The sequence below is a fragment of the Rhinolophus sinicus genome, chromosome 14, assembly GCF_057876585.1.
Source record: "Rhinolophus sinicus isolate RSI-liver-muscle chromosome 14, RSI-T2T, whole genome shotgun sequence".
Lineage (NCBI taxonomy): Eukaryota > Metazoa > Chordata > Mammalia > Chiroptera > Rhinolophidae > Rhinolophus > Rhinolophus sinicus.
In genome coordinates, this window is record NC_142514.1 from 174919383 (window position 1) to 174945350 (window position 25968).

At 43.2% G+C, this 25968-nt stretch overlaps 1 protein-coding gene and 1 non-coding gene across 13 annotated transcripts in view; both read left to right on the plus strand.

The window, feature by feature from the left end:
* ATG13 (autophagy related 13) overlaps window positions 1-25968 on the plus strand; it is a 39158-nt gene that overhangs the window by 10352 nt on the left and 2838 nt on the right. For 4 of the 12 annotated variants that reach the window (XM_019743605.3, XM_019743604.3, XM_019743603.3 and 1 more), the window contains 16 exons: window positions 7798-7879; window positions 8847-8927; window positions 9364-9483; window positions 11784-11830; window positions 12823-12963; window positions 13665-13705; window positions 14453-14549; window positions 14881-14979; window positions 15734-15827; window positions 19388-19486; window positions 20241-20351; window positions 20758-20894; window positions 22885-22999; window positions 23609-23686; window positions 23897-24013; window positions 24572-24700. In XM_019743605.3, the coding sequence (XP_019599164.1) occupies window positions 7811-7879; window positions 8847-8927; window positions 9364-9483; window positions 11784-11830; window positions 12823-12963; window positions 13665-13705; window positions 14453-14549; window positions 14881-14979; window positions 15734-15827; window positions 19388-19486; window positions 20241-20351; window positions 20758-20894; window positions 22885-22999; window positions 23609-23686; window positions 23897-24013; window positions 24572-24700 (1575 nt within the window). In that variant the 5' untranslated portion in view covers window positions 7798-7810. The remainder of the gene's footprint in view (window positions 1-7797; window positions 7880-8846; window positions 8928-9363; window positions 9484-11783; window positions 11831-12822; window positions 12964-13664; window positions 13706-14452; window positions 14550-14880; window positions 14980-15733; window positions 15828-19387; window positions 19487-20240; window positions 20352-20757; window positions 20895-22884; window positions 23000-23608; window positions 23687-23896; window positions 24014-24571; window positions 24701-25968) is intronic. The other 8 variants (XM_019743617.3, XM_019743616.3, XM_019743618.3 and 5 more) reach the window with 5 other exon arrangements.
* Window positions 11535-11636, plus strand: LOC141572600 (small nucleolar RNA U13). The gene has a single exon (XR_012497921.2). It is a non-coding gene; the product is annotated as a small nucleolar RNA U13 (small nucleolar RNA).

A 25968-nucleotide genomic window follows, 5' to 3' on the forward strand; every position in this document is an offset into this window, starting at 1 on the left:
GAAACTCTAGTACTATAAAGGGTTTATTAAACAACAACTCCCCATTTTCTCCTCCCCCCAATTCCTGGCAACAGCCATTATACTTTCTGTCTCTATGATTTTGACTTCTGTAAGTACCTCTTAGAAGTAGAACCATACAGTATTTGTCTCTTTGTGACTGGCTTATTTCACTTAGCATAATGTCCTCAAGATTCATCCATATTCTAGTATGTGTCAGACTTTCCTTCCTTTTCAAGGCTGAGTAGTATTCCATTGTATGTACATACCACATTTTATCCATTATATTTTCAGATAATTGTTTTAAAACATTTTAACATGGTACAAGTCTATATGTTCTAAACACTTGGGAACCTCAAAGACTTATTTGTTATGAATTTATATTAATGAAAATGATGTGCAAGGAATGTTGTCAAATTGAAATTATTATTCAAGGCCCAGTAAACCAGTTTTGTTTTTTGTTAATTGTCTTAAGTCTTGAAGAAAGGTCTTGATTAAATGAGGTTATTAAACAAGAAAAGCTACAAGTAGTGAGTCCGGGGAAAATAGGTGTTGAAACTTGAAGAGAGAGCAATTTTTGTGGGAAGCATTATGATGTATAAATGTTTTTTGACCTACTTAAACCATTTTAGGAAAGGTGACAGAAAAATTAATCAAATGTATGTGGGTGGGAACCACATGGAATTTTTTGTAAATATAATATCTGAGATTATACATATTAATTGGGTTAGGTCCCTAGGGCAAAAAATTTAATAAAGAAGGTAGTAACTGTTTCCCCGAAAATAAGACCTAACTGGAACATAAGGCCTAGCATGATTTTTCAGGATGACATCCCCTGAGCATAAGCCCTAAAGCATCCTTTGGAGCAAAAATTAATATAAGACCCAGTCTTATTTTCGGGGAAACAGAAGTAGCTGTGATGAACTTACATATTCAGCACATGATCCAGAAAGGGACAAGAAATGTGAAAGCTTGCAGAAGAGTTTGCTGCGACATCACTGAGAGACTAGAATGCTAAGAGGTAAAACGGCCTTGACTTGAACTAAATGGTAACAGAAAAGCCCAACTTGGGCTTAGTCCTCTAGCAGCTGATGAATAGTAGCCTTGAAACCCCTGCCATCGGGGGTCTCCACCCTTAATATACATCGTCATTTTATCAGTTATAAAATGTTGGTGTCGGGGCAGTGGTCTGCAAGTCTAAAGAAGAGAAAGTCAAATACGTACATTGTCTGGCAAGAAGGCTCTCTAGACTCTTGACAAAATTCAAACCTGCTTGCCTCTGGGGAAGAGAAGGAGCTATGAAGCTCATAGTCGGCTGGTGCGATTTGAGCTTCCTACAATGCTCTCCTTTTAGGAAGGGCAATGTGTTGATTGCTTCTCATTTGTCTACTTGGCAGTTTTATTTCTCAATGAATTGGATTTATAGTTAAAAGCTGTCTCTTATAACTGAAGTTGTTCCTAAAACCTTGACTGAATTAAGAAAATTAGTTTCCTGAGCATGTACATTCATGGACTAGACCCTAGTCCAGGATTATTTGCTATTTTCAGTGACCAAGATCTTACCCGAAAGTGCGAGCAAGCCTCTGATTACCTTTTCAAAGTCATTTCACCTATTTTCCCTGCTAATTTTCATGGAGTCTTGAAATGCAGAATGAGGAGTTTGCCAAAAGTTCTGGAGCAGCGGAGCAACATGATGGTACACTGCTTTAGTAAGATGAGCCTTTGAGCAGTTTGCCTGAGGCTTACAGTATAATCTAGAAGATGCTACTGAGGGAAATTTACTTACAATCTCTTAGGTTCAGTAGCAGGGGGCCTCAAATTAAAGTGGCAAAAGACAGATTAGCAAGAGAAAAGACAGCTTATTAATGCCTGCAAAGTGTATATATACCACAGGACTGCACGGTGATGAATTACTCACAGATGGGTTAGAATTTGGGACTTACATGCCTGACTTAGTAGGAGAAAGGAGTAGGGAGAAAAGGCTTTTATGGAAAGAACAAATACGTTTCTTTAGGAAAGACAAATAGGTCTTTAGGAGAACAAATGGTAGATAAGAAAGTTTGTGGTAATAATAGTTTATGTAGGTACATCTTCTTCATGGCCGTGAAACTCCTCCAGAGAGGGAATTATGGTGGGTTTTCTCTTGGTCTCTCTCCTGGGAGTAGAAGCCAACCTGTAATGGGGATTTGTGGCCGTCCTCATTTCTCACACGTTTCTGCTTTTAGTTAGATAAGGGAAGCTCCAAGAAGGTTTCTACATCTGTTGAATCTCAAATGTCTTCATCCTAAAATAATCTTTATGCCATAGTAGCTTATTTTGGGATGGCACGTCCTGATCCCCTTCAAAGGTAAAGTAACTAACCAAGTGAATCTCTTCCAAATAAGAAATGAGACCTGGGTAAGGTAGTATCTATTGAAATGAATATGCAGCAAAAGAATTCAATTGTAGATCTTTTTTCATGTTTGTACCAAATTTCCCTTATTATTCCTTGGAGCACTCAAACAAGGAATTTTGCAAAGAGCAAACCATAGGATAAACTTTATGTTAACCTGAAGTGAAAAAGCTGAAACGAGAGGAAACAAGTGGGATCAAAGAACTGCAACTCAGGGAGCACAGATTCTAGCAGAAACCCAAATAGTGTCCTGATTACAGGGTGAAAGCAGAGTGTTTTTATGAGAAAAAGGAAAGGAATAATTACATGAAAAGAAGAACAAAAATTCCTCTTGGTGCTGGCAAGCTGAGCTACTCTTAGCTATAGGAGATTGGTTACTGATTCTATCTCCAGATAGAAAGTCCATAGTAATCAGTCCTTGTGATCAGTGTGTCAGCTTTTTTGCTGACTTTAAAAACTGTGTTTATAAAACAATTGTGATTTAGCTCAGTCCAAAGGTTTGACCTAGTTGAAAGTTTCAAGGAGCAAGATGAACAATGCAGTTCCTTTGGGATGGTTTCTCCAGCTCCATTTAAATATGGCTCCATTTATGTCATGTTTCACACATACTGTAAAAAATGATAAATTAGGCCCTAAGGGAAGCTCTAATGCCTGAGCGGTAACTATTTCCCCAGTGGAGACCTCACCCCTTTTGGCTCAGTCACATTCTACTTACATAATCCTTTTAGTGCTTCCATGGGTACAAGAAGTCAGGAGTCATTGTGCCACTATAACGTTTGCATTGGGAGACGCTCTGGTGGGGGGAACACAATTCCCCACTTGAGCATAAGAGTGGCACGGTCCTGCACTCTTGTTACCTCAGATCATCGCAGTGCTGCCGCAGAGCCGGGAGCTGTTTAGCCCTAAAAAGTGTTTTTATTTTTTTAATATTTGTTAGTGTTCTTCTTAAGCAGAATTAGGAAGGTCTGAGGGGGGTACATGTTTTAAGTGCTGTCAACATACAAATGATAGGCCCCCAAAGGCAAGTCCTTTATCATTTGGATCACTTCCAGCTTTCACCTGTTCTCCATCACACTGGACTCCCCTGTGGTATCTTATTCTGACAGTTACTGCTGCTTCTCACAGGTGTTTTGTTTCTCCTTCGTTGGTTTCTTCCCCCTCCCTATAAATTCACTCAGATATCCCTGTCCTATGGGAAAAGCCTTTTAACAGAACAGCCTGAGCCCTTTTCTGTCTAACTTCTCAGAAATAGCTGAGTCCTTTCCTCACTACCACTCTAAGAAACCATCTTTTCAAAGGTCACTGGGCACACAGTGCTACATCCAGTGGTCTTTTTCTCACCTTTTGAGGATGTAGAAAAGCAGAATATGTCACCCCAAAATATGCCTCTTTGACATCAAAATTATTTTGAGCTGAAGGCAATTAAGCAGCAGCAAATGCAGGAAAACCTCTCTCTACTCTCCCCCCTTTCTGTGTGAAGACAGGATATAGTCTCCTTTTGCTGGAGACAGACTCCTGTTAGCCCAGGGACGGCACCCGAGGAATCTACAAACACCTTACTCTGTCAGTCTCCTCCCGTACGCAGACCATCCCACAGTGTGTGGCTCTTGATGCCTAGAACTGCTTCTGTCCTTTCCTTTCCCTACAAATTTGTTGTTCTTGGTGGACAGTCCTGTATAAGGTGCAGTGCTGAGCCACCACTGGAAGTTATTTAACTTAATGTTTCTCCTGTGTGATTTGTGCTGCACATGTTCAAAAGCTGTTTTTCTCCTGTTAGTTTGTCTTTTTGTTAGAGCCCCAGGGTAAAGTTTTGCCTCCTCCACAAGAACTTTATATTGTTTGACCATCCCTTCAACCTTGAAAGTTTTGTTTCCCTTCGATTTCAGTGAAAACTGCTCAGAAATCATTTTGCCTCCTATTTGTATGATTAGTGCTTGCATTTCTCTTTATGATTCTTTTATGCAGATATTACCCTAGGGTCTTTGTTATTTTCTTTTTTCTATTCTCTCCTTTGGTGATTTCGTCTACTGCTATAGTTTTAACTGTGTCTTCTTTTTTAGAACATCCACTTCTGTCTCCTTTAACCTCAGTCTTAACTTTTTCCATTAGTTCCAGACTTGGCATTTTCAGACAGGTCTTCGGGTGTTTCTAATTCAGCCTATTAAAACTGACTGAAAATAATGAACCTCCACCCCAAACTTAAACCACATATAGAAATTAATTTGCAATGGTTCACGAATCTAAATGTGAAAGATAAACAGTAATGCTTCTAGGAGAAAATGTAGACTATTTTCATGACTTTGAGATAAAAAAAAATTATTAGCAGGACACAAAAAAGGGCGAACCATCAAAGGAAAAGTTAATGAATTGGACTTATTAAAATCAAGAACCTTTGATCTTCAAAGGACTCCATTAGGGGCTACTACTCAGCAATAAAAAGAAATGAACTATCGACAAAGAACACAACATGGATGAATCTCAAAATAATTATACAAACAAAGCATATGTGTTATATGATTTAATTTCTGTAAGACTCTAGAAAATGCAGGTAGCGATCATAGTGATAAGCAGATCGGAGGTTGTGTAAGGATGTGGGGGCTAAGGAGGGGCTGGAGGGAGAGATGACGAAAGAACGTGAGGAGACTTTGGGGAGAAATGGGCGTGCTCGCTATTTTGTGGGGATGGTTTTACAGTTATAAACATGTCAAAACTTATCAAATCTTACACTTGCAATATATTCTTTATTGTCAGTTATACCTCAAAAAATGCTGTTTTTAACGTGGAAATAAACAAAGACCACCCAAACGAGAAGGGCTATTTGTTCAGAGCTTATGGCAGAGACTTGAAGGCAGGGAGACCAGTGAGAAACTTGAGATAAAAGGGAAGGCTTCAGGTATGTTCTGATTTGGGGCTGTTGGCCTGGGGAAGCTGCAGGTGGCCTAGCCACAAGTGGGGGCATCCTATGGAATTGGTTGGGGTACATTTTTGGTTTTCTCTGGTTGGTCCTAAGTTGGAAGCAGGGACAAAAATTAAGGATGCTGTTATTCATTATTTTGGTGCCAGTTTTTACAAGGATTATTGTTTGACTTCCTGGCCTAGTTGATAGAGACAGTCTGGCTTCCCTGACTCGTTACTGTAGGTAGTAGGCCGACTTCTTGGACTAGCTAGTTGGTTTCCTGGGCTGGTTCCTGCAGGTTGTGGGTCAGAGCTCTATTTTTATAAATGTAGTCTGGCCATTGTCCATTAGTATAGTCAGACTCTCATGAAAAGAAACAGAGTCCATAAGAAAGGCAAAGCACCGACCAGGAGAAGATATTTGCAGTACATATCCAACGAAGTGCCTATATTTACTATGTATATTTTTAAAACTCCTACAATTCAGTAAGAAAAAGACAACTTAATTTTTTAAATGGACAACAGGCTTGAATTAGCACTTCACAAAACAGGATATCCAAATGGCTAATAAACACATGAAAAGGTGCTAGCAAGGGGAAATGCAGTCATCATTTAATCACTAATTTAATCATTAATTGTTTAATGCAAATTAAGTGAGATACTGCCTAATCCCTACCAGGATGGCTAAAATTAAAGAAATAGCAGTCCTAAGGGGTGTATAGATGTGGAGCAACTGGAACTTTCCTTTTTTTTTTTTTGCAGCTGGAAATTTCGTACCCTGCTGGTGGGAGTGTATATTGGTACAGATTCTGGAAAAACCATTTGACAGTGTCTAGTAAAGCTAAACATATGTATACTCTGTCACCCAACATTAGTATCCCTGCTTTATGTCTGAGCAGTGAGTATTTATGTGTATCAAAAGACTCACGCAAGAATATAACAGCTAAAAACAGGCGACAACCCAAGTGTTTATCAACAATAGAATTTATAAGTAGATTGTAGTAGATTCATAAAATGGACTGCTACATAGCAATGAAAAAGAATAAACTGCTACTTGTCGAATTATAAAAGAACCTTACATACATAATGTTGAATAAAAGAAGCTACACACAAAAGAGTTAATACTATTTGATTCCATTTATAAGAAATTCAAAACAGACAAAACCAATCTATGACAATAGCGGTCAGAATAATGGTTACCTTTTGGTGGGTATATTGACTAAGGAAACCTCCTAGATTATTGGAAATGTTCTATAACTTGATCTATATTGTGGTTATAAGGGTGTATACGTATAAAAATATTGAGTTGTATACCTAAGATTTGTGCATTTCACAACATGTAAGTTATAGCTCAATAAAGAACAATGGGTTGGGTTTTTTTATACTTGTACTCATTATTTCCTATTTGAACGCTCTCCTTTTGTGTACACCTTTCCTTAAAGCTAGCTCTCCCTCTGGTTTTTTGTTAACTGAAACCCCGTTAAACTTAAATCCTGTCAGCTCTTCCTTTAAATTATCTCCCATCCATACTATTTCCAAATCATGTCTGTACTAGATTTTCAGCCTTGACCAGAAGTCTGAATTATTGCCAAGGACCTAATTGGTTTCTCTGCTTTTCATACTCAAAACTGTTCTGCAGCGTGCCAGCAAAGCTGTGTTTCTCAAGCACCATTCATGACACTAGCACTCCGTGTTACTTCCTCTCCTCCAAAGCCCTGCCGGGGCTGCCATTTCTGGCCGACCAGAAGCGGGTCAGCGCTAGCATTGCACTCAAGACTCGCGTGGTCTGGCCGCAGCCGGCCATATCCTCCCCCATCCACACACAGTCCTTTGGAAAACAGGAATGCTTAATAGTTCCAGACTTATTTGGCTCTGTGTTGTTTATGCTCCTCTCTAGATAAATGCTGTTTTCTTCATACCAGCCCATTTCAACCCCCTGAGGGGGTTATGATGTGCTTGTGGAAATCCATGAACCCCCGAAATTAGACCCAAACGTTTCTATATATGTACATTTTTCGAAAAAAGGGGCTTGTCTTGCCATTAGAGTCTTAAAAGGGGTCCATACCCCCCCCCAAGTTACACTGATTTAGTGGCCTTTCGAAGGAATGTAAATTAACTCATTTTATGTTTTAACAAAGTTTTTGGCTTATTAAAACTTAGTTCTCAATATGCTGTGTCTGTAATACAACTTTTTAAAATAAATAAGTTATATTTAAAGCTCAAAATTTCAGAATCAGATAAAATGGCTTATCCTTATCCATTTTTTAGATCCCTAAATTTAGCTCTTAGTGTAGAATTTATTTTTCTCAAAAGGTAGTGCCGTAATATTTTTTACTAATATTTTTCATTTTGGTATCTTTAGGTGGGGAGGGTTTCCCCCTCCTACATGACGATTCATACAGCTAGCAGACAATACCTTCTCTGTATGCTTTGATCTAGCAATCCCTTTGAAAAGATATTAGTCACATTTTACAGCTGTTTTCTTTCTTTCTTTTTTTTTTTTTCTGTTTCAGATTCCTATAGGCAATGGAAACTGATCTGAATTCCCAGGACAGAAAGGACCTGGACAAGTTCATTAAATTTTTTGCCCTCAAGGTAATATATTCATTCTCTTGAGCCCAGAACTGTTAGAAATAACTTCTGTGCTTCTCCCTTTTTGGAAATATAGCATAACAGCTTGTAGCTTGCCCATTTTAAGGAATACTTCTGTCTGTTGTAAACCAAACTGTGAAGTTTGGGGGTGGTACTGGGGGTGTAACTAAAAAGCAGCTTCCAATTTTCCACAGCTACTTGTTCAAAAAAATTTTTTTGCAAGGCTGTTTGCAGAAATGTCAAACTATCACGCCAGGTTATTGGCACAGTCTGTTCCCTTGGGGTGGGAACAAAGACCATGGACTGGAACGGACAGCATTTCAGGCATCTTTCCCTAAGCATCAACTAACTCGGAAATGTCTGACTTTCATTTATTGTTCCATTCTGGGTGAAGAGGGATTAAAACGGAATTTTGTATGCTTTAGAAGTTATATTTTCCTCATCTAAAAGTCATTTCTACCTCTATCACTCCTACTCAAACATTTGCCATGTAAGAACAATCCATGCAGTAGATTCTGGTTGTAAAATTAGTTGGAAGACTTCTGCCAGATGGGCCAAAAGATGAATAATTCTGGAACCCTTGGGTTAAATCTACTATGATTACATAAGTGTATGACAGTGAATATTTAAGCCTACGGTTGGACTTGTTTCTTTATGAAAGTCAGAGCCGCCATGTGCAACTTTCTTTCTGCCATGTTAGAACGTTACAGATTCCAAGCCCCAAAACTGTAATTCCTCTAATCGGTCGACACTATATCCTCAGGAATATTTACAGTATTCTTTTTGTGTAGTGTTTTTTTTTCTCTATCTTTTCTTGAATGTTTTAAGTTCCTAAAGTATAGTTGTGATCATTGGCATCTTTTTAACCCTGCCTTTGGAAGGGTTTTAATCCTGAGTGGGAGCCAAATCCCACTCGATGAAAATGTGAGACTTTTCATCTTTGATTTGTTTTTTGTTTGTTTGTTTTCAGACTGTTCAAGTGATTGTCCAGGCTCGACTTGGTGAGAAGATTTGTACTCGTTCATCTTCATCCCCAACCGGTTCAGATTGGGTAAAATTCCTATTCGTTGCTAAGGGGTATATACTGTGGTGTTTGTCACAAGGAATCACAGTGCAGCAATAGTATTACTAAATCATAACATTAAATATCTAATTCCATTTTATCCATTCACTTGGAAAGTATGTTCTTCATCGAATGTTAGTCCCAGGTTTATTTGATTCTTGGCTTTCTGCTGTGATAGGTGAAAAGCTTAGTCTTTAGAGAACAAAAATACCTCGTTACCTAATCTTTGTAATCGGTCATTAGCATTTTCAACCTGCATTTTGGTGCTTTGATGCAGAATATCTCTCATGGGGAAAGAAGAAGTGAATGAATGTCCTTAATTAGTCAAAGCAATGCCTGTATGACCCAACATACAGTCTGACTACTTTGTGTTCCCATAATGTTCCATGTGCATGTTTAACACAAAGTCCCTTTTGTTTTCTAGTTCAACTTAGCAATCAAAGACATCCCAGAGGTTACACATGAAGCAAAGAAAGCGCTGGCAGGGCAGCTGCCTGCCGTCGGGAGATCTATGTGTGTGGAGATCTCACTCAAGACTTCTGAGGTAAGATTATGGCCAGGATGGTGTCTCAACTTGGCACTCAAAGCTCTTTACACTCCGGTTCCAACTCAGCCCTGTTTCTGCCCCTTCTCTCTCTGAAGTTCTCATCATTCTCTAAGGAGGTGATGGTTTTTGTACTTATTCTTCCAACCACCTGGAAGAAGCTCTTCACCCTCATCTGCATATATCCCTATATATAACACCCTTCAAGACTCACGTGCTCTAAAAAATCTCCCCCTTCTAGAGGGAGAGGTAACTATTCTCTCTAGCTTTTGACGTACTTTGTTTATATTTGTTTCTAGAGTATAACTTCCTGTATTGTGATGTAAAAAAAACTTGGGAGGGGCAGCCAGTTAGCTCAGCTGGTTAGAGCAAGGTGCTCTTAACAACAAGGTTGCCGGTTCAATCCCCATATGGGCCACTGTGAGCTGCGCCCTCCACAACTAGATTGAAACAACTACTTGAATTGGAGTTGATGGGTCCTGGAAAAACACGCTTAAAATACATGAATAAATAGATTAATTAATTAATTAATTTCGTGCTCACCTTATCCACATTAGGATTGAGGCAAGTATTGTTACTTGTATGTTTATTAATCTAGTTCCACTACAAGACTGTGAGGCTGCACGGTATAATGAAAGGCAGATGGACTCTGGAGCTTCACAGACTCAAGTTCAGGTCCGAGCTGAGTGACTTTGGCCAAATTACTTAACCCCACCCCCAGCAACACCACCAGACTAACACAAGACTTCTCGTCTTGCAGGGCTGTAATATTTTCTCATCTAATCCTTATTTGTAAAGTGGCTAACAATCACATATAGTAGGCCATCATTATATGTTTCTGTTCATACTTTACACTTTTATTTTGGAGGTCAGCAGCTATGCCACATCTTATTTATCTTTGTAGTTCTTCAAATTCTTTTTGAAATGAGGCAGGAAGTAAATAATCATCTCTGTGCCTAACACAATGCCTGGGATGGCACGTAGTAGGCTCTCAATGAATTTTTTTTGAATGAGTGATGCCACTACTTAATGGAAACCACAGCATCAAATAAAACAACACGTCCTATTTTTCTTTATCGAATTACCAGTTTATAGTATATATTATTTTCCTTAGTGAGCTATAGGGAGTCCAAAAGGAATCCCTAGAAGAACTCTTTCTTCTCCCACGTATCTGTGAAATCTGACTATAAACTGCTCTGATTGCCCTAGAGAAACCATACCAACTTGTCTGGGATACTTCCCACCATCCAGTCATCCCCTGATTTTTGGGGAAAATTCACAATAACATTCAGAAATGATAGTATAATGAGAAGGCTATATGTTAAGGATACATACTCAAATTTGATTTAGAACAAGTGAAAGTTCTCTATTCCACAAACTAACCCCAGCTTACTCCCAAACCTAAAAGAATAGCCCTGTCCAACTGATTAATAAAAAGGTTACTTGTGTTCAAAAGTATGTGACTGTTCTTCTCACTAAGTGACACATTGAAGTGTTACAGGGTTGAGGGATTCTGGCTTTAGTCTTTTCTTTTTCTTTCCCACCCAGTAGACAGTCTGTTCAGAGTAACACAGAGAAAGACTAAATAGTTTGGCTGAAGACATCAGATAGCTAAAAAGATTTTTAAGTAAGGAGCTTGTTAAAGAATTCTTTAATTGTGGTTGTCACCTAAAAATACCCCCTGTAGAATTGGAGGGAAAGGCTCTCTCCATCATTGGAAGTATAGGCCTTTCTGAAAAGTAATTTGGATATCCACAGCAAAAGTCTTAGAAGCATGAATACTTTTGGATCTAATAATTCTAATTCTGGAAGTTTGCCTTAAGGTATGTGCAAAGTTTTAGTCTCAAGGCTGTTAAGACAATGTTTGTAGTAGTGAAAATTTAGAAACAACCTGTATGTCCAAGTATAGGGACACTGGATGAAATGATGGCCATATGGTAGAATAATATGCAACCATTCAAAGTAATGGAGAGTTTTTAATTATAAGGAAAATTCCATGTTGTATTTATTAGTTAAAAAAACTAAGTGACAAAAATAGTATATATAGTATAATCTCACTTTTATTTAAAAAAGTGGATAATTGGGTTATAAATTGGCATCTTTAGTGCCTCCCTCAAACCTTGTTACGACATTGGCGCATTACTCGTCTGATGTTAAAAAAAAAATTGTTATCTTTTTGCTTATTTGTACTTTCTAATATATTTTATTAGAATGACTGTATAGTCATTCTAATGACTTTGTAATAAGAAAAAAGAAGATGGAAAAAAAACTGAAATATCTTTCATTTGTACCATCTACAGGGAGATTCCATGGAGCTAGAAATTTGGTGTCTTGAAATGAATGAAAAGTAAGTACTCTGTCTTAGGATCCTTGGTTGTGGTAGCTGAGGATAAAGCAGATGATTTCGTGTGAAAAGCGGGGCTTTGTTTCAGTCATGGAGAGTGTTCTGACCACTTAAAACCAAGAGGTCTTTGCTACAATTTGCTTCATGCTTGGCTTCCAGCCCAGGCACAGAGATGACCTTCAGAGGGAGTGTCAGTCCAGAGAGACTCAGATACCACAGGGAAAGGAGCAGACAGAAAGCTGAAAAGGGTTTGTTGTTTTCCCACAGTACAGATAGTTCTCTGATTAAATCCTTTGGGAGCTCTTGTAACATGACTACTCTATTTTGTCTCTTTTCTGTGTGGCAGACATCCAATAAGATTTCCCCTCACTATTCCTTTTCACACACTGTGTTGGTCATGGATTAGAAATGCATGTTATTTCTCTCCTCCATTTTCTTCTTTCAAGGCAGATTAACTTACTTCCTGAGTGAAGCTTCAGTTTTCAAGAGGAGTATACATATAGGAAAATTAAGGAAATAGCAACACATCAAAAGAAAAATTTTAGTAATAAGCATATGTAGTGTGGGCATTTTTTAAAAAGTAGTCAGCAATTGCCAGGTTATAGTCCAAAATTTTAGTACCAAACACTTTCCTCCAGATTTCTTGTATAGAAATAGCCAGCTCATAAGATAATACATTGAAATTATGTTTGCACCTTCAATAATATAATTGCAACATTGAATTACTGTTTCTATGTGTGTTACTTTAGTAAGATAACTGCTTCAAAGATCTTTAGAAAGATCTTTAGAAAGATAACTGCTTCAAAGCTAGAAAAAATATATTGGGTGCCTTTTGGTGCTTTATCTCCCTGTGTATCAGAATTTATGAATAATGCTAACAAATTAATCTTAGTCACTAGATGGAAAATAACTAATAGCTCTATATCCTCTGCATTTCTGTTCTTTGTTTCGCATTAGTTGAATAGGAGAACTGATTGTGTCTGTGTGCTCCGCAGGTGTGATAAAGAAATCAAAGTTTCCTACACGGTGTACAACAGGCTGTCGCTGCTGCTGAAGTCTCTCCTGGCTATAACTAGGGTGACACCAGCTTACAGACTCTCCAGAAAACAAGGGCATGAATATGTCATATTGTACAGGTAAACAGCATGGCTGCTCGCTTGCTGCATGCGTCAGCCTCGTCACTTTGCATATTGTCTAACTGGCATTCGGGTGTTCTTCATGTATCCTGGAGTAAATTTTTGGACAGTGTAGCATGATTAGGTTATTTTAAGTACTGTACCAACATTCATATTATAGTGAGCTTTCAGTGAGATTAGAGGGTATCAAGCAAAATCTCTTTGGCAGTACTTCATTAACGTCGTTCCCGTGTTTGTGGCAGGAGTCAGCACGCTGGCCAGCAGACCACTTCACTCTATATATATACATATATATCGAATCATTATGTTGTACACCTGAAACTAATACTGTATCTCAATAATACTTCAATTAAAAGAAAACTAGTACATTTTAATCGTAGTCCCAGATCTATTTGCCAATTTTATTCATATATTCTTTATTTCCTGGTAGGTATACTTTAAAAACACATTGCAGGAGTGGGAAGAAGAACCTTAAATAGCAGTTTCCACTTATTTTCCTCATTTTTTAACCAGTCATCTCCATAAATACTCCCTTGCCTGCAGCTTAATCGAAGTAGTATCATTATTGCCCCCGTTGGGAGAGGTGTTCATGCAGATAAGAAAAGAAGGCTCTGTTTTGTTTATTTTGTTTCTAGGTGTTTTGGCTACAGAGGCCCTTAGAATAAAGTCAGGCAACATTTCGTTTTCTTTCTTCCCTACAGGATATATTTTGGGGAAGTTCAGCTTAATGGCTTAGGAGAAGGTATGTACCAAGGCTGAAAACTGTTTGGAATGTTAAGAGTGCTCCTGGCTTCAGAGATGGGCTTGGGTGCCACCTGTAATATAATATGCAACTTGTGATTTTAATGTGCTTGATACGAGTACGGAACAGACAGATAGGTAGTCCAAAGAGATGCCAGGGAATGACTGAATAATTTTCCCCAAATTCCAATCATTCAGCATTCTTTCTATGCAATTGACTGTTTCCTAATTTTCCACGAAATTAGGAAATATTCAATGTTTCTGATGAGCATCAGTTTTGAAAAATTGGAAAGAAAACCAGGATGCTTGGTTGGAAGTATCACCTGCAGGGCCCTGGCCCTTTCCCATTCTTGGTTCTGGGTGGGAGCTTGAGTGAGATGCGGTTACTTCTAAATTTGAGGTGTTTGTGTGACAAATTCCCAGTGCCCCTGTGCTGTCTCCCTGGGCACGTGACACATCTGGGCAGGGTTGGTTAGGACTTGCTTAAGCTTTAGGATTAACAATTGTTTTACCTCTTTGAAGGTAGTTTTGTCTGGAAATAGAATGCTATTTCCCCTGGTAATACTAGGTCAGCATAGAATTAATTGAAAGAAACATAGCATGTGTGCACGCACGAAATTGAGACCGCTACACTCCAGGTGCTAAATGGGTAATGCCAGGGTTATATAGGCTGAGTGAGTCACGGAAAGCAGACTGGGGACAGTGTTGCTGTTTTCTGGACAGAGAGCTAGCTGTGTATCTCCTCTAGGTTTCCAGACCGTCCGCGTCGGGACCGTGGGCACCCCTGTGGGCACCGTCACTCTCTCTTGTGCCTACAGGATCAACTTGGCTTTCATGTCCGCCAGGTGAGGACGGGGCACTAGAATCCAAAAGGACCCTTTCAGAGATAGTAAGGTTTTCGGCCCAAATTCCATGGCTAAGCTTACAGTTCAGCTTTGCCATTGCTGAAATCAGTCCCCTTCTGAAGTAGAAAATCAAGAGAGAGCCCAGTTTCCAGATGGAGAAACTGAGTGTCCCACAGCCAACAATGCAGAGATGGTGGTTTATAGTTCGGGATGCAATAGTTAAGGCTCTGGTGGTTCCAGCTACTGGATATTAGGTGAGAGGCCCTCCGAGGATCGCGGGGGGCTGGCAAGGCGCTCTAACAAATATTGCAATCTGCTTATTGCATTACAGGCAATTTGAGAGGACCCCACCTATCATGGGGATTATCATTGATCACTTCGTGGACCGTCCCTATCCCAGCTCCTCGCCCATGCACCCTTGTAATTACAGGTGAGGAATATGAAAGGCACTTTCCCAAACTGCAGCTGAGCAGAAGAGTCCATCTTGTACACCTTTATCAGCCCTCACCGGTGGGCAGGAGGCAGTGATGGAGACCCCACAGGGAGAGACATACAGTGGCTAGCTTCCCTTCTTGCTGCTGCCTCTCAGGCACACTGGCTGGCACTGGGGTTCACAGACTGTCTCAGAAAATTCTTGGACATGTTGTACCTTGACGGTACAGATTTGACTTTTGGTTTGATTTTCCTTAGAGTCTACAAGAGTGGCAGTAATTTATGGAATGTGCTTTGTAAATTAAATGGTTTTCAGATTACCATTGGCACAATTCATTTATAAATCAGAATCAAACATCTCTAAGCCTTGGTCCCAGAAAGCAGTAGTCTCTAAAGCTGGGGGTAGATGTGTATCAGGAAGGACTTGTGGAGTTGGATAGGTTTGTCTTTGGAGTCTAGACTTTTGTTTCACTGCGCTCTGTGGCTGACAATTCTTTGGACGTAACACTGACCAGGCTTAAGAAAATACTCAAATGATATGTCAGGTAAGATGTTTGGGTTTAAAAAAAGCAACCATTGTCAAACTCTAGATGCTGTTCTCTGAAAATGTTTGAAATTAAGAAGGACGCAACATAGCTCTCTGCCTGAAACAGTTGTCACAACTTGCATCCTTATCTAACCTCCCTTTGTTCCTTTCTAGAATTGACTGCCATCACCATAAAAATTCATGATTTCTTTTCTTCTTACTATAGAACCACTGGTGAGGACACTGGAGTAACATATCCTTCTGTGGAAGATTCTCAAGAAGTGTGTACCACCTCTTTTTCCACCTCCCCGCCATCCCAGGTAGGGGGAAACGGGTTCTGGGGTGGTGGTAGTTATTTGGTACATATATGGGCCTTATGAAGTAGTGTCAAAATTTATGGTTTCTTTTGGTAGTGATGGTGATTGTTCTGTGGGGGGTTCTTTTGAGGGCTGAGGGAGAGCCTTCTTATCCAGCAGGTAATATTGCAATGTTTCTAATTGGTAAACATTCTTAACCCACAAGATTACACGTAACCTTTGCCTTCGTGGGACATCTTAAAATTCCCTAGAAAATCAGTCACAGAATTGCATGTGCGTTCTCATACCAGAGAGCTACTCCGACCTACACTTGTTAATTTGGTAGCTACTTCTTGTTCAAAGTGGTAAATATGGTTCCTAATAAAGAAAGAAGTGCAAAAGTAGCCAATAATTATTTAGCATAAAATGCCAGTAAGAAACCAGCAGTGCAGTTTTTCTTAACAGTTGACGCTGATTTCTGCCTATCTGCATTCTCTATCTGGACATTTTTTTTCCCCTCCCCTTCTTCTGCCTTCCCCCACTCCCGGCTCCCCCACTCCGGTTCAAGCCATTGTTTCTCAGTCTAGTTGACTGAGGGAGCTCCTACAGCTCCCTTGCCCATGCTGGTGTTATGAGCCTTGCCCCCCCGCCCCCAAGCACTCGGTTGCCGGTCATCGGTTGGCTGCTCACGGCGTCTCTCACCGGTTGCCAGCCACTCGTGCTGGCCTCCGGCCGCTTATGGCAGCACATGGTAGCTCACAGCAGCCCACTGCAGCACACAGCAGCTCACGCCGACCTCCGGCTTCTCAGGGCAGCCCAGCTCCAGAGAAAGCTGTTGTTCACAATCCTAACTGTAGTGGACGCAGCTCACTGGCCCATGTGGGAATCAAACTGGCGGCGCTCCAACCACCTGAGCCACCAGGCCAGCCCTATGTGGACATTTTTAGCCATTAATTTTTCCACTTGAGTCCATCTTCAGTGTCAGACTGATTTTCATTAAAACATAGGCTCCAAGTATGTTCTCAGCTTCCCACGAGGAACTGTCTGTGGCCTTGTATAATGTATGTGGTACTGAGACTGCTTCGGCTGGGGAATCATTTCTGCCAGCTGACTGGATATCGGGGCGCATTTCTCCCCTTCCACCCTGAATCATTCACCTTCTGCCTCGTTGCCTGCAGACTGCTGCTGTCCCTGCCCGTCATCTCCACTAGAACCTCCTCTTTGACTTTCACGTGAGATGGTTTCTTCTAGGCCAGCTCAGTTCTGCTTTCCTTTAAACTAGCCCCAGATTATCCCCTTTCACCGTCTTATTTTGGGACCCAGCAAATAAATTTGCTATCCACCGGTTTTTATCTTCTATGTTTTTTAAATTAAGAAAACATTTAAATTTATTCCATCCTAGGTTGTTAGGAGATACTGGATTAAAATTATGGTGCTAATGTGTTTCAGGAGCACAAGAATTTAGCTCAAAAGCTAACTTAATGTATATGGAGGACATTACAAAATCCACGGATACTTTATTTCTATTGTCCGAATTTAGTTAAAGAGATTTTTGTTGTAAAGTCACCTAGACGGTTTGCTTTGGGGGTGTGGGGATTGTTCCCCTCCCCCCACTAATATACATAGGCATGAGTATTGCCACTGCTCCGGGAGGGTAGCTTCTGGTACACTTACTGACAGAGCAGTACTGACCAAAAGTTGGGGGGAAAGTCCACCTTCTTAATAGTAGGAGCACATGAGTGAGAGTAAATTAATTTTTAAATGATCAAAATGTGAATATGTGAAGTTTAATGTTCATTAAACGGTTTTATTTTGTTTTACAAGTAATAAGTCATGAACAATAAGGATGTGACTTGGGAGATATAAGGGATGGTGAAGCTGGGACTTAACAAATCTATTTGTCTCTTTCGCTGATACAGTGGAAATTTGACCCAACTCCAAAAGTGAAGGGAAGCTAAGTTGTTTCTGAACCTGATGTTCGCATAAGTTTGTCAGCCTGTGTAAGAAGAGCCTATCTTTTTCATGGTATCAATTGCCTGCTGTGTCTTGTCACAGTTTCAAAGTAGATCACACCAAGATCCTATCAAACACCCTGTGGGTGAGCCCTGCCCCTGTCCCTGAGCACCTCTATTCAAAGCTGCTACCGTCTGGTGCAGAAATACTCATTTTGAACAGAGAGAGAAAATCATTTGTCATCAGGTCATCTCATTCCTGTAACACCTGAAATAGTTTCTTTGGTTTAACCTAGGGAATTGCATAATTGTTCAACAACTTCTATTGGAGCTTTTGCTAGATTCCAGTAAATATACGTTAATGTGATGTTTGTTTTGCCAACACAATAAGGATCATTGGGTCATTTGGGCACAGAGTTGAGTCAAGAAATAGTTGTGACCCTGAACCTGGTACTGTGACTTAAGGGCCGACCTCCAGTTCCAAGCATTAATCAGCTAATTGGTGAGACTTACTAAAGATGGAACAGCAAGACCCAAAATAATCATCATGCCCGTAATTAGCTTTGAAGTCATAGGAGTTTTGAAAGTGCCCCAGTTTTTACTCCATCAAGTTCTCCTGCACCATCGGAGACTGTAAGAACACACACAAATGCATGCACGCATGCGCACGCTCAGCCCTATGCCTGCGTACACCCCCACTCATCTTCCCTGGGATGATAAAGTGTGCCTCTAGGTACCTGAGTATTTCAACGTTCCAGCCAATAAATGTCAACTGTCTAAACCTGTTCCTGAATATTCTGGGTCCCCAGGAAAAGGCCTTCACCTAACTTCTCTTTTTTCCCCCTTCTTCCGCTTACCCCCCCACCGGTTCAAGCCGTTGTCGTTTCTCAGTCTAGTTGTGTAGGACACAGCTCCCTGGCCTACGCTGGTATTATGAGCCTTGCACTCCCCGCAGCTGAGGCAGTCGGTCGGCCACTCACGGCAGCTCTCGCCTGTTGCCCGCTGCTCACGATGGCTGCCGCCGGCCACTTCTGGCAGCACACGATAGCACACAATAGCCCATGACAGCACACAGCAGCCCAGCTCCAGGGACAGCCATTGTTCACAATCTTAGCTATAGAGGGCACAGCTCACTGGCCCATGTGGGAATTGAACCGGCAACCTTGGCATTAGGAGTGTGGCACTCCAACCACATGAGCCACCAGGCCAGGCCGGCCCCCACTCTAACATTTTAATCTCAGCGTCCCCATTCATCCTGAGCCTGCTCTCGGGCCATTCCTGTTGGAAGCCTTTCTCTAATGTCCTCCCATCCTCTTGACTAAAGACAGACTAATCTGGGTTCAGGTTTCCCTGTTTTGCCAAGTCATCCCAGCTCGACTCAGCTTTGTTCCCCACCTGCTCCTCAGGGACACACGCAGGTGATGGAGCACCCTGGGATAAACATCTCTTCAGACCCTGCCAAGTTGTCCTTTTGGGAAAGCAGCCCTGCAGCTTTCTCCCTGCGTCATGCCTGACTTCCATTGTGCATTTCAGCCTCTATTGCTACTGCCCCTTCGGAGTTTTTTTCACTTCTTTCTCAAGTCCCTTTTCTTTTTTCTTGTTTCTCCTGTCTCTGTTTGTATCTGTGCACAGTGTGTGTTTACTGTCACAAAGGCACATTTTCAGACCCCTACTCCTGTGGTGACGGATACCCTGAGGGTCCCCATGGCAGGACTGGCCTTTTCCCATCAAGTGAGTCCATACTGGGAAGAAGGGGATAAATCAGATGGCATTTTTTTTTGTTTAAAAATTGTCAATAAAGTAAAGGACAGGGTATAGCTATTTAAATGTCCCCAAGTGTTCTGTGGTTGTGTTGAGGCTTGATGATTGATTTTTAACAGGACATAGCCATAGCAAAGCAGCCCAAAATAGGACTTGATTTGCCCCTCCTCCTACCATTGATGTGAAAAATACTTGGAGTTATTTATATCTTATTTCCAAATAAACAATCCAAGAGTGGTATTCTTTTTTTCTCAACATAAGTAGGAACCCTCCCATACTCAGTGGTGATGGAGGGTGTGATTAGAGAAGACGCTTTCTGTTTCAAAGGGACGTCAGGGACAAAGGAGCAAATAGAATGACCTGGGAAAAACTGATGATTTGGCTCCAGGTTCTGCCCAGGCCTGTGCTCCACAGATGTGCTGGGCTGGAAGCCCAAACAGTTAGCTGAGCCCCTTTGAAAAGGGGAACAAGGGATTCATTTGAAGCCTTTGGACGGCTGCAGAGCTGGGAACCTCAATCCCGCTGCAGCCAAGTATGTTTTTTCATCTATAAAGTGATGGCCTGGTCTGCCTTTAACCCTTCCATCAGGCCCCTGTACCGGGGGGATGTGGGCTGGGGTCCATTCCTTACCTGTCTGCTGAGCTTGGTCGTTAGTGTGCTCTAGGGTTTTACCTGTTTTGTCCTCCTCCTGTCCTCCGCTCCTCTTTGTTTTTCTCTTGCTTAGCTCTCAAGCTCTCGCCTTTCCTATCAGCCTGCTGCCCTGGGCGTTGGATCAGCTGACCTGGCTTATCCAGCGGTGTTTGCTGCTGGCTTAAACACCACACACACTCACCAGGTATCTTTAAAGACGGAGGACCCTGGGGCTTCCTGTGCTTCCCCGCCCCATTCCCTGAGGCAGTTGAGGGGCCTTTGCAGACACCAGTTTTATGCTAAGTGTTCCAAAGCAAAGCTCCTCTCTCACTTTGGAGGCCTAAGGTGACTCTGAGAGGAAGGAGCCTCTTAGACTCGAGAAAGGAAAGAAGAGCTTCCCAAGTGTCTTCTCCCTCTTTCCTTTCCCTCTGTAGTCATTGCCATGCATGTCTAGGAGCTGAGTCCCAGAGACGAGAAAGAGCCAGGGTTCCCTGCCCACTGGGTGGCAGCATTGGTGATGGAAAAGCTGGAAAGCAGATGCCATCATGCTAGGTCGTGAGTGTCCCCTCCTGCCTGACACTGCTACTGTATTTTTCCACTTTTCCCCAAAGCTAATGGTTCCTGGGAAGGAAGGCGGGGTACCCCTTGCTCCCAACCAGCCTGCCCACGGCGCCCAGGCTGATCAGGAGAGATTGGCAACCTACACCCCTTCTGACGGGGCCCACTGTGCTGCCACACCTTCCAGCAGGTGAGTTCACGTCTTGGCTCTGCCCCTGCACAGGCCAGCCAGGGGCCTGTCGTCCCTGACATCCCTGACACGTGTGCTCATTTGGTCTTAGTAAAGAGTAACTTTCAGCACTTGCTCAGGCGAGGCATCTGCTCCCCAAATGTGGAAACCTTTAAGTTCCCGATAGAATCTTATATTGCAGCTGGTCTATAAGGCAGCTGGCCCTAACTTTGCGAACAGCAAGTAGCAGGGGCTCGGCTCTCCATTCAGTGAAGGGGTTTCTCAGATGTTTTTCTCTTACACAAGATTTATTCCCTCGAAGTCGGGCTTCCATTTACCATAGCCCTGAAGTCTGGGGCCACGGTGTGTCTGTGGTGCCAGTTAGGATGGAGTCGCGTGTTCTGCTCGAGTGCCTCATGGAGATCCTTGTGGAACGCCTCTTCTCCCTCATTAAAACCTGTTTAAAATCTTTGTCTTTTTTGGTTACAGAAGTGATATATTCCGTGAAATTCAAATTATAAAGACACTGATTAGGTAGAAAATGAAAGTTCTCATAATCCCACCCTGCAAAAATCACCACTGTTACCTCCTGTTAAAAGACGAGAGGCTCTCAGAAGGGTGAAGCAATGTGCCTCAGAGCAGTTAGCTCGCAGGATGGCCAGGCACACGCCGGCTCCGTGGGCTGCAAGCCCATGCCACTCTTTCCGTGACACGGAGTTCTCCCTCGGGAAGCGAGGCTCTCTTGTCCTCCCCTGCCTGGAAGGCCCCTGAGATGATATTGGTTGCCCTGTCACATCCTAAATGAAGGAATTCCTGATATTTCTTTTTTTTCATTCCCACAGTGGAGCGGTGGGAGGGAAATTATTTGGGAAGCTCTTTTTGCGCTATCCATCAGGAAAAGTAATGACTTTCATTCCTGACCGCCCAAACTTCCGTCCTCTCACCCCTCCCCCGTTAGATACTTAAAGGAAGAGCCTATTAAGTCATTTTACATGCTGGTTTTCTGAGCCCCAACCCTGCAGCATGTCGGAGTAGCTCAAGACAGAGGACCCAGTGGAGGGGATGCTTCAGCCCAGGCCGTCCCTCGGTGCCGGCCCCCGCTGGCTTCTGTCCCATAGGCACTTGGAGTGCACAGTTCTCCCCACGTTGCGCTCCCACTTTTGGCTAGAGGAACTTTCCTGTCCCCTGCTACTTCAGGGCTGTGACTGCTGGTCTGGCAGCCACACTATGGGCCCGTGTTTCTGCTGCGTGGAGCCCCTGCTGTCGTCCAGGACTCAGCGTCAGTCTGGAGGGCTGGCTAGCGAGGGGGAGGCATGGGGGCAGCCACACTGAACGTGTGGTTACTAGACGTTGCTATACCGAGGGATGGTTGGCGGTGAGGACAGGGGAGGGGACATGGTACAGAGCACAGAGGGCCTCATCCCAGGTGATCTGTCACGGAAAAGCTCCGGCTAGAGAGTCAAACTTGGGACTCCTGTCTTGGAGTAATGGCAGTGTCCCTTGTGAGGTAAGGCTTGAATTTAACATTGTATTGTAAACCATTCAGTCTTACTAGTATTTTTAGATAACAACAAAACAAACGTCAGATGGAGACCAGCTGAAATCTGGTCTGTAATAGACCAGTCTGGCTCTGTAACAGATCACTATTGAAATTATAGTTAAGAGAGCTGCTTGCCCACATGTACGCTGGCTGTGCGCACAGTAACTTGTGCTTATCATTGGTGGTTCCCATTCAACTTTATGTAAGCCTTGCACAACTGTAACACTAAATTTCATTCACATACGAATAATTTTTAGTTGTTCTAGGAAATGTAGCCCTCCGCTTTCAACTGAAAAGGGGAGGGTGACAGTGGCAGCAGCCAGACCACCATCTTGCCATCTCCCACGTGGGTGAGCAGGTGGCGGCAACTCCTGCGCTAGGCTGCAGCCCCACAGGTAGTGGGTTCATGGGGGACTAAGTAGGCTCTGCTGTGACTTGAGAATGAGTACTGACATGACCTTTCTTCTCCAGCGAGGGTACCGAGACTGTGTCAAACAGCAGTGATGGACGGGCCTCTCCCCATGACGTCCTGGACACCATCTTTGCCCGAAAAGTGGGGGCTTTTGTCAACAAACCCATCAACCAGGTGATTTTTCTGCCACTGCCACCTGTGAGCATGTCTGAGCCCTTAGAGTGAGGCCTTACGGGCAGGTCTCTTAACTGGAGAGCTGTACAGTCACTTCAATTGCATGCAAGTGGTGTGTGTGTGTGTGTGTGTGTGTGTGTGTGTGTGTGTGTAGAATTTTTGTGAAGAGAGTTAACAACATGTGACACCCCTCCAGAAAAAAATTAAAAACTATTGTTCTGTGATCTTGTAAGCGTCCCATAGAAGAGGGAGACTAGACACCATTAGTCCCAGCACAGGGCACTGACGTGTCACTGCCCCAGCTGAGCTTGAAATTGGAAGTTCCTCCTCAGCTCTGCCAGTGAAAACTGTAATCACTGAATTACTGTGGGTCAGGCTTCCCATGCTGACTTCCTGGGGTCTTGGGGAGCTCTAACCCACGTTTATTCTGTGGGCATGTGATGGGACGTGTGGGGGTTGGGAGGGTCTCAGCAGTACAGGAACCTGAGGGCGGCGTGGTCAGCCTGGGTGTGTGAACGTGCTGGGCCTCCAGGCTCCTGGCAGCCTCTAAGGAAGCACGTGACCTGGGGCAGCGGCAGGCCCTAAGACTTCCTCCTGTGTCTCTTCCAGGTGACCCTGACCAGTTTGGACATACCCTTTGCCATGTTTGCTCCCAAGAATTTAGAGTTGGAGGGTGCTGATCCCATGGTGAGTCCACCATTGACTAAAGTTTCCAGCGAGACGGGCAGGCTCATCGTCCTTCCTGGGCGAGTCCCTGTGTCTCCACGGACTGTTAGCCTCTCCGCTGCTGGAATTGCAGCCAGTGTTGGGTCCCTTCAGAAGCCTCGATTGTTAGCAGAAACTGACACGCAGTGCCCAGAGCCAGCCCCTGCCCACCTCTGCCTTGTTCTGATGCAGGTGAATCCTCCAGATTCCCCAGAGACTGCATCTCCTCTCCAGGGCAGCCTGCACTCTGACGGCTCCAGCGGGGGCAGCAGCGGCAATACCCACGACGACTTTGTTATGATTGACTTCGTAAGTTGCCGTCGCCTTCTGCGACCTTTGCTGTCCCAGGGGACATATCTAGGGCATCGTTGCACTTGAACAGGACTTCCTTCACAGGGACCAGATGGGCTGGTACAGACGGAGGGGATGGGACAGGCGGGCGCCCAGCTGCACAATGTATGTGGGGAAGCTGCCCTCATACCCTGCTTGGGAGACATTTGGAGGACAATGAACAATAAGGCATTTTGTGTCATGTCTTTGGTTGAAATTCATAATGCAGTTCAGCTATAAATGGGGATTTTCCAGTGGTATCCATGTAGGTCCTATTCATGCCTGAAGACACAGCCCCATGCTAAGGAAAGGAGTTTGAAACACAGGGATATAGTCCTAACCAGGGGAGAGGAATGTTATCGCTAGGATTGGAATTCAGCTGCCAGAAGAGAAAGATGTAAAGACTCCTAAGGTTAGCCTGGAGGAACCTTTTCTTTGAAAATTGCTGGAAAGAATGAGGGTTATTCAGAGTTTATCTCCTCTGATTTTCCTCTTTGGTTCAAGGTAAGCTAAACTGAGTTTGTCTTGTTTTTGAAGAAACCGGCTTTTTCTAAAGATGACATTCTTCCAATGGACTTGGGAACCTTCTATCGTGAATTTCAGAACCCCCCTCAGCTAAGCAGCCTCTCCATCGATATCGGGGCACAGTCCATGGCTGAAGACTTGGTATGGAGACCCCTCCCCTCACCCACCTAATGCGCTGCCCTCCCTTCCCCCTTTGATGGTCATTTCTGCTCCACAGACCCAGAAATTTCTTCCTGTTCTTCCCCCTCCCATACCTCCCATCTTCCCTGTAACAGGAAAGAGACACTTTGAGACCATTATCTTCTTTAGCTCACACTTGAGATTTGCATTCTGCCTGACAGTCATTCTCTTGGATTTGCTTGTACTTCCTTCCTCCTCTTTTCTGCATCCACTCAGCATTACTGACACACTCCTGTTGTTTGGTGCCCGATGTCTTCTACTTGTTCTTGCCACTAAGCCAGGCTGCTCCGCCCGCTCTTGCATTCAGCTGTTTAGCTTGGCAGGCAGGTGCCAGTGGTGCAGGGCAAAAGAAACGTGGGTCCTGGGCGTTGGCCTCCTTGCCGTTTCCCCAGAGAGCTCGCTCCCTCAGCCTGCGGGTCTCCTTGTGTTCACCCCTATGTCCTGCTCCTCGCTGTTATCACCACATCTCCGCTCAGGATAGTCTGTACTTCCTGCCTCTGAAGGTCAGAGGAATGCCCTGAAGAGCCACAAACTCTGGGTGTCCCACACCACGAGAAGTCAGGGTCCCTCTGCCTGACATGGAAATTTCACCTCCTCTGCTGAAATCAGAGGAATGGCTCTCGGAATAGCTGCCCTTGATTTGCTTTAAACAGAAAAGCATGCTCAGTGATAATAACAATACAGTAATAATGTCATTATTTTCAACATTTATTGAGGTGTCAGACATTTTTCTCAGTGCTCTACGTGAATCTTCAACAGCCCCAAGAGGCAGGTTTTCTTAACCCAGTTTACAGATGAGAAAACCGACACTGAACAACTAACTTGCCCACGGTCATACTGAGCCTGCAAAACAAAGCTTTGGTCCCTGAGAGTCTGGCTTCTGCTTCTAGGCTTTTAACCACTGACTCCCCAGCCTCTCCTTTGACACATGGTTGGAGGAAACTGGAATCCAGAGGCTCTCAAAGTGAGGCTGCAGCCAGTCCTAGCCCACGGCCCCGCCTGCCAAACCTGCCTTGCCGTCTGGCGTGTCTGGGCCACTTTATAGGTTCTCAAGTGGCAGACGGTCCCACCTCTTCCAAGTACCTTGGGCCTGTCAGGGAACCGTGCGTGATGGTTTAAATTCTTCAGATGCAAATTCATCAGTGAGATAGGCCACCTGATTAGGGTCAGATTTTTTTTCAATAGTTGGTACTTGAGGGCAGCTAAACGTCTCCTGGTTCCTTTTCCTT